At 42.1% G+C, this 9,071-nt stretch overlaps 1 protein-coding gene across 1 annotated transcript in view; it reads right to left on the bottom strand.

Moving 5' to 3' along the window:
- Nucleotides 1-7,191: 7,191 nt before the first annotated feature.
- GLRX5 (glutaredoxin 5) overlaps nucleotides 7,192-9,071 on the bottom strand; it is a 3,901-nt gene continuing 2,021 nt past the window's right edge. The window contains exon 2 of the mRNA XM_072427415.1: nucleotides 7,192-7,637. Within this exon, the coding sequence (XP_072283516.1) occupies nucleotides 7,459-7,637 (179 nt within the window). The 3' untranslated portion in view covers nucleotides 7,192-7,458. The remainder of the gene's footprint in view (nucleotides 7,638-9,071) is intronic.

The following is a 9,071-nucleotide window of genomic DNA, read 5'->3' as shown; positions in this document are numbered from 1 at the left end:
TTTTCTCACTCATGTTCAATATACCTGGGTCCCGGACCCCTGGGTTATCACTCTCTTTATTTTCAAAAAAGAAAAGGTTAGCAAAGAGATAAAAGAATTATCACAAACCATTACCCCTTACCGAGTCTTCCATTGATCATTTTCTGAATGGATTCCGGCTCATAGGAACGCTGCAATGACAAAATAATCACCAATGAAAAGCCATTTCCCAGTCTGGACTACAAACTTTCTGTATTATTTCCTATGTGTAGTGCCATGTGTTCTCCCACAAAGTGAAGCTCTTAGGTTGTGCATTGGACCCATCGGTTTGCTCCCAGATTTGGGGCTCCTGTAGACGTTGTTCCCATATTGTGGGTGCTCGGGAGACTTGCTTTAAGGTGCTTTCAAGATGGTATATTGTAGCTTCTCGTTTGTCGAAGTGTATCCCCGAACATTCTCCCCTCTGTTACCGTGGTTGTACCCAATTGGGTACCTTTTTACATATCTGGCAGTATTGTCCGGTGGCTCATTTGTTCTGGAGGAAGGTTTACCGTCTACTTACAGCACTCTTTGATATGCCGATCCCAAGAGCTCCAGCCAGCTTTGCTTCACTGCAGACCTACCTTTATCCATAGGCCAATTTAATCTCATGCAACATATCCTAACAGCTGCTAAACAAAGTATTGCTGGTGCCTGGCTTTCCCCCGTATAAGCCATGCTGAGGTTAGGAGATTGGTCTCCTGCATAATGATCCATGAAAAACACACAGCTCTCCTATTAGATAATATGACAAAGTTTGGAGATATCTGGCTACCATGGATTAGGAAAATCCTCACCTCTTCATCCAATGGCTTTTTGTTTGTCTTTCATCTCAAATTTTGGCTCTGTTTTCCATTCTCTTCCTATTTTCCTTCCCTTTCCCCTTTTCTTTCTTTTCCTGCCTTAATTATTCCCCTTCTGTGTTCCTGATATTTTATCCTGCATTGTCATGTAGGGAGTTTGGCTTATACAATAGTTAGTGGTTTCTATATTGATAATGTTCATCAATGCTTTACTTTTATTTATACTCTCTATATTTCTAGTTACTTTGTGTGATTTCCGTTCTGTTTTTGTCTTGTAATTTCAATAAAAATGTATTACTAAAAACAAACCAAAACACGGCGCTGTGCGTACAATGCCAGGATGTGAAGGGTATGTCGGCATCCCCAGGGATCATTTATGTCATCCTGCCACTGCCAATCTAAATGGCCAATAATCCGAACCAGAAAAAATGAAGAGGGCAGCGAATGAGAAAGAACAGAGACAGGTGAGGACAGGTGAGAGTATGTCATAATTTGCAATCAGGCAGGTAAGGTATTTTATTGCAGAAAGGACATCACCTGATCATTCTGTTATAAGAGAATCGCCTGGTTGTAATGTTTAATGGTAAAGCAGAGCTAAACCCTTAATATCAGATTTGGGTGGGTGGACACTTTTTAAAAATATATCTCCACGGAAGGCAGCACAGCGTGTTCATCGCTATCATCTCTGCACAGTCAGGGTGTGTCGCAATACAGAGCTAAGATATCGCATTTACTTCTACAAAATACTCAGCAATGGCTGACTCCAGGCACTATAATGAAGATCATTCCTGCAATGGGCCTGCAAAAACAAAATGTATTTCATGGAAAATGTATTTATTTCAAGTATGGAATACAGAAAGGAAAGATGAGAACTCTCAGGTATTGATCCCACTGGAGGGATTTAGCCTTACTATAGGCTCTATTTCACAATCTAACGTTCCCTAAACATTTCCTGATGGGAATCAAGTACTGCCATTGAAACACATGGACCTGGAAGATTGCCACAAGGCTATATTTGAGGGAATGTCCGATTCCGTTTTAAAAATTGAGCCCTATAGGTCCTGGTGTCCATGACCAGGCTAAAGTAGTTCACAGCTCACATAGGGGGCAAACTTTTTTTTTTTTACCTTGGCTATTAAAGGAATATATCCCGGGACTGCCGGTGACCAAAAGAGAAATCAAGAGGAAATCCAAAAGTATTAGCAGTCACTAGAGCAAGAAACAAGGGGAAACCTTTCATTTCCTGTTGTTTCTCCAAGATAGAAAGCAAAATCTTCCCAATAGGACACCAGAAAGTAGATTTACCCCTGCTTACCCTATCTGCACCCCCACATACAAAGAGATGCAAATACATTCATCGGGAGTGCATGAAAGCAATGATAAGTATGGCTGCATGCAACGGTAACAAATCCTGAGCCATCATTCATGGTCAACAGTATTGGCCAAATTTGCCTCTGCTGATTGGTCCAACATTTTCCAAATTGATTTGGGTTGATTCAGTAGCTGAGCAAGTGACTGACGTCAGTCTATGATGCGTATAGAGTGCGGCCTAGCCAATCTAGCTGACCATCAATAGCCGGCCATTGTCTGTGGGCTGGATGGGCTGTACCATACATTATAACTGCATAGCCTATGGCTCTTCTAATCCAGATGACAGATGATGGTGGGCACAGTGTGGCTGCCATGGCCCCAGGCGCCAGATTGCGTGCGCTTTGGGCAAAACGACTGATTTATGGGTTAAATTTGATACCCAAAGCTGAAAACCAAACCTAATGGCGATCTCTAAATTGATGAGGTCTGAAGGTTCTGAGAGCGTTGTCTACTTCTGGGAAGTGCATTTTATCCAATCAAGGGCATCCGTGTACTCAACACCACATTTCATGAATAAAATTTGGGATTACATTGCATTTGTATGCACTACCAATAAGCAGATTTGGTACAACCACCATTTAATTCAATGGCATCTTCACTTATAAAAAAAATATCATGCGTTTTAGAGTTTTAAGGGAGCTTTTGGAGGGGAAAAAGAACATTTTGGAAAGCAACTCAAAATTGAAGGAAATAAAAAAAGGTCTGACAGCAGAAGAGTTAAAGAGAAACATCCTCAAACCTTCAGGGTGCCACCCAAGGAGGGAGAAAGTTTGATATTTACCGAGACATAAAGCTGCCAGGAAGATGGGCAGATTAGAAAGGTGGCAAACTGCAAATTTCAAGAGCAGAGAAAGGGCAGATTGCCCATTAACAGATATTACAGATCCGTTGTCTCTGTAAATGAGGCAGAATAGATGTTTGAATAAGACACTCAATTATCTTCTGTCCACACAGACCGGATCAGCGCACGCCGTCTGCGACATACAAAGCCAATGCTGCCGACAACGCTAATATCTGGGGAAATGTCACTCAAAGATTGCAGAAGTTTCTGGTTGGATGCTCCGCAGTTGGATAGCAAAGCATTGCAAAGATCTTTTTGCCTTCTTTATTTAGTGGGAAAGGGTTAAAACCCCATCAGTGCATCTTTGGGGCGATTCCCTATCACTTCCTGTCCTGCACACTCAGCAGGGACTCTCCCTATTGTCCCCAATCACAAGATTTCTCTTTAATTGTATTGGTGAAATTAAAGAAGTGACCAAGAAACAAAGTGAATCTCTGCCGTGGGGACACCGGCACCCCAGTGGAGTGACAAGGTGATGTAGCGCTGGACTTCATCCTGGGCTGGTATCCCATATGGGAGCCTTTCTACTTACCAGCAACTCTCTAATAGGTCCTAGCCAAACACTGGGTCCTTGGAGTAAGGGCCCATCTACAGCAACAGTGCTAGGAAAGGCCCAAGACAAGGACAAGGCTTCATCTCACATCGGGGTTGATGCGTTCAGAAATGCGTTGAATGTTAGGGCATTGCCATGTACTTTACACAAAGAATGTAAATGGAAGATCTACTGGCCCAGTATATATAAAGATGACAGAAGTACATGGAAATGATTCGGCCCAGGTAGTGAAGTCACAGCTGCAGCCTGTGCACACCACCCAACAAGAATGGAGCCATGCTCATGGGATTCAATGCCTGGATTGCAGTGGTGAAATCATCAGCTCCTACAAGGACACAGAGCAACAAATGCGCTTTTAACTTATAATTTGCACGATCTTTGGCGAGGGCATCAAGAGGCTGTCATGGAAGGTTTGCATTTCTTGATGCCCAATTTATTAAAACTCTCCAAAACTTCAGATGGGAGAACCTTGGGGATCAATGCATCTTGTTCAGGAGTGAAAATGTTTGTCAATTAATAGCAAATGAGCTTGAGGAAAGCATTTCAGTTTTCTTGATCTCCCTATACTCTCTCATGATAGCCTATCCTCTCCAGTCTCTGTGCTGACCATGAGGTTTGGGCACTACAAAAGTTGCAAAAATCCTCAGTGAGCCACATGGCAAGATCATTGCACTGCACATCTTTAGCACACAATTAAAGTCCACAAAGCAGTCACCATATGAGATTCCATACAGCAGTGCATGCCGGATGCAGCCGTATCATTAGCTTAGCACATCGGCACCGGTATATGGGCCTGCAGTGCAAGTGGATAATGTTCATCTGCTTTACCAACACCGAGGCTGCATGGGCATTGCAGCAGGGCCTCCATCTTTAACCATGGCAGCTACTTTTATCAATTTGAGAAAAGGTGAGGGAGGAGAATAAAGTTTAAGCCTTTGCAGAAGTAGCCTTTGCTGGAGGTGTGACCCAAGAATCGACCCTGGCTGCCATTTAAATGATTTTGGAGCGGGCTTACAGCTTGAGAACAAACACCAATCAATACTCCATTGATCACTTGGTCTATTTAAACATTTTTAGCATATTACCCCTTGTTGTCCTTTTTTTTTTTTTTTTTTGCAGAGCACCAAATTGCATTATTTTAGTAAAACAAATATTTACTAATAATTAAGAGAATGTTAAAGAAACATTTTGAGGTAGATCTGCATGCATGTGCTGGTGTCCTAGCAGGTTCTGCAACTATGTTTAATGTGAATGATGTGGTCCCAGTAATGCTGACATGCATTGCAAATCTCTTGAGTTGTGTGGCCATAAAACTATTTTTTATTGGGAAAAAAATATATATAATGAAAATACATTTACACCAAGTCATTCTTTGTCACCGCTTTATGTAAAAACACCTTAAAAAGCTTTTGGTTCCCTTTAATATCATTGCTGACTTTTACTTGATTTTTCTGAGATGTCACAGTGACCTCTGCTGGTCGTTTACACTCATTACATCACATACTTTTATAATTTACAAACTTATTCTATTCACCAATATATTAAAATATATGTAAAATGCTTTAGAATAAAATCAATCTTTAGCAAGATAAAAAATTATACATCTATGCCAGTATGTCTACATTTTGTATGCAGTGTAAGGAAAGTAAAACAAAGGCTTAATGTAAGCAAAACTTCCATCTTTTAACATGTTTTTTTAAAAGCAACATGACAATATTAAATTTTGCATTAAAATACCTGCTGATCTTGCAATAATGACCCTTGTTCGGATAAAGCATTACCTATTAAAAAGGACAATATGTCTATCATTACCTCTCAATTGCAATCTTGGAGGGAAGAGCTCTTCGTAATATTATTATTATTAATAAAGAGGATTTATATAGCACCAATATATTACGCAGCGCAGTACACAGAAGGAGGAGAGAACCCTGCCCTGAATGTTTGCATACATTGCACAGCTAGTGACCATAATGGGCATATCAGGTCATGTGACCCAAAAATTTGCTTTATAAAACACTGTATCCTATCCCAGGACTTCCAAAGATTTCATTCTTCTGCTAGGTCGGGATTTACATCATTAATTTTTTGTGTTGCTGCTGCTGCCCCAAGTCATGGACACCATACTGGGTTTTATATTCTGGAAGGAATTCTCATTTACCTGTGATCACTGCATTGCAGCAATTTGACATGGCGCATGGGATATGTTGAGGAGTAATACTCAATGATTATGAATTTCCTCTTCACCCAGAAATAAAAGTCTGCAGACTTCATTTATAAAAGATTTCCCTGTACATTCCCTTGATTCCTTATTTCCTGACACAAATAGCATTTCCTAGTGTGACAGCTGTGCACTTTTAGTATTGGCCACTAGATGGCAGAACGAGTCATTGTTTTTAATAGGGACTGAAAGGATCTACCTGGAGAGATCTGACCATTTATCAGCGAATTTCAGACACATTGATTGGGGGAATCATTAAATATAAATAGATCCCTAAGTGTCAGCTCTCTCATTGAAATCAGTGCCTATTGCAGCTTACCAATCCTTATCGTTTTCTTTATTCCACAGTCTAGTTCTTTTATCCTCATCCCATTCTCCTGTAACACACTTCCTATCCTAGGGAGACAACTCTCACATATTTAAAGTATCTGTGACCCATCATCACATTTTCAACATGGTGTAAAGGGCGGCTATATTTACACAATGAAAATAAATTTTCAGCTTTTTCGTTTTTCTCATCTTTTTACCGCAGCGGCAAAGACAGAAGAAACCGTCAGCCTCCCGGGATTCATACGTCACATATCCCGGGAGGATGGGGGCTGCTCCTTCTGCACATGTGTTATCATGGAGCTTTCCTATAACGTAAAAAAAGAACACAGCACTCAATCTGACGCATGTGCAGTGAAATCAGCATTCAGTTATTGGAGGAAGACACATCGCCCGATCTCATTCCTGTGCAGATCAGGTGACCCCGAGAACATGAAAAATGGCGGCATCGGACAGAATGGCTAATCCTGGAAAGAAGCCAAGACAATGCTGTGCTCGGTTTGTGGACTTTTTCTAAATTTATGGAGAATTGTGACATGAAGGCAGAACTACAAAACACATCCCACTCTCCCAATCTACATCTCTTGTTCATGAACTTCCTGTTATAGAGTGACAACACTTTGTGCCCCAATCATGTTTCTATGTTGTCACAAGGGTTTCTGATGGAAAAACGACCAATAATCATTTCAATGCAGATTACACAGCCACTTCCTGCCTACATATGATTCTGCAATGGCTGCAAGGGCAGGGATTTGTATGTAGACAGGAAGTGGCTGCGGGAAATCAGCAGCACGAGAAGTCCAAAAAAATTCAAACTAATATAAAAGTAGAAAAAGGAATATATGAAAAACATAAGCGATGGTGCAATTGTTTAGGAATCAGGCAGACGCCAGCACTTACAGGCAGATTTGTATTTTGGAAGATGCTGCAATCCCATCACATTCCAGTCTGATGAGACACGCACATCACAAATCAATGACAAGGAGAGAAGAAATGAACACATGACATTGCCTGCATAGAATCTCCAATAATAAGGGTACAAATAGACCACTAGAAGAGCTTCTTTTATGAAGTAAATATTTTATTATCATGTCACATTCTAGCATATTAAAATTTCTCTTTCTAGAACAGTGGTCATCATCTGACTATATTACAAGGAAAGAAATCCACCCGTTATAAACCACATGTCCACTAGGGCGGCGATAAATGACTCCATGGTACCCCCCATTCCATACACACAGGGTACAATAGTTCACGGTGATAGGTAAGGCTTCTCTGGTGTGCACAGGCCTGGATAAACAGTTCATACAACATGGCCGCTGCTCGATTATTTCCTCTCCTGGCTCGACTCGGCGTCTAGCAGAGCAGAACGAATGCCCAGCTTTTTCAGTTCTTCCACCAGATCTCCGTTCTGGTGCATTTGGAGAAGGATGTCACAACCTCCAACAAACTCTCCGTTCAGAAACACTTGTGGGATGGTGGGCCAGTTGGAGAAGCTCTTGACCCCTGGCAGAAGGTGAAAGAGAAAACAGAGTTATTAATAAAGATTTGGAATGAGCTGTCGCATTGTCCTGTGTGCTCAACTGCCATGCCAACCTCTCCTATTCAAGTGAATGGAAGAAGCTGGGAACCATTTTTTGTATGCAGATGTTTCCCAAAAGCAGCAAGTTGCCTCTGACCATGGGGTTGTCATTTAAAGATTTGCCGCTCTCAGGCACAGACATTTCACACCTCGTGACGTGCGAGGATTAAAGTCATACCAATGCACCACCCATAGCAGCCAATGGGAAAGCAACTGGTACAAGGCGTGACATCCCGAAACTGGGTCCTGTATGGTTTATTCAGCAAACCTGAACATTTGTTATATAGACCAAAGCTCATCCTGCCATCATCACTCTTCCATTGCTGCTAAAACCCAGAACAAAACCTTCACTATGCCAATCTAAGCTGGGAAGAGGGAATGTAATCCACCCCCATTCACAAGCACTGATGGACTACAATGCAGGGCCAATAGTCCCACAGGGTCAGGATACAAAGGGCAAACTACAACCTAGATGCCCCATAGGGGACCCACCGGGGTCATGGTGCTCTACACTGAAATTTCTGCTTCATTCTTAGGACACCAAAAATTAAAGCGGTGAAGTGCAAAGATGAACACAGCTGACACTAAACACACACAATGCCACATTCACTGCTACAATGCCACATTCACTTGGTGGTTATGTATACAGGTGTGTGGTAATATCCTTAAACTCTGCAGAAGTCACCCGGAGCAGACAATATAAAGTTATTATAACGGGCAGCACAGTTTTTTTCTTTTTTGGCACACAAGGCTCTGTTTTCCTTGTGTCAGGACTAAAATAAAGTGCCAAGTCACACTCCGCCTTCATGAACAGATCTTGATAAATGAACAAGCCAGCTTGCATTGCACAATCACACACACGCCCCGTCACCAGACACTTCAGCCACGCAACTATATAGTCTATGGGGGAGAACTGATAGTACGAGAGGATCACATGGCATGAGAAGCCACTACACATGATGGAGAAAAGTCTGCTACTAATCCCATCGAGAGGCAAGCATGTGTGAAATCCTTGGAATGAACCCCAGAAACAAAACATGACCCCCCCTTCTAAAACAAAACACACCAACATTAAAACCACCTGATCAATACTGTGTACCCCCCCCCTGTGCTGCCAAAACAGTGCTGACCCATTGGGGGATGAACAGAAGATGCCCGGTGCTATATGGCAACAAGACTATGGCAGCACACCAACACCTTGTCCTTCATCAGCTCCTCCAGGTGCAGCAAATCTCAGGTCACATGGCTTCCCCCAACCCATAGCCATTCACCCAGCATCTATCACACATGGCAGCCCATTCACCCAGCATCTATCACACATGGCAGCCCATTCACCCAGCATCTATCACACATGGCAG

This window comes from Pyxicephalus adspersus, chromosome 12 (genome assembly GCF_032062135.1).
Source record: "Pyxicephalus adspersus chromosome 12, UCB_Pads_2.0, whole genome shotgun sequence".
NCBI lineage: Eukaryota > Metazoa > Chordata > Amphibia > Anura > Pyxicephalidae > Pyxicephalus > Pyxicephalus adspersus.
The sequence above is the reverse complement of the archived record's forward strand: the minus strand, read 5'-3'. Positions and strand labels throughout refer to the sequence as shown.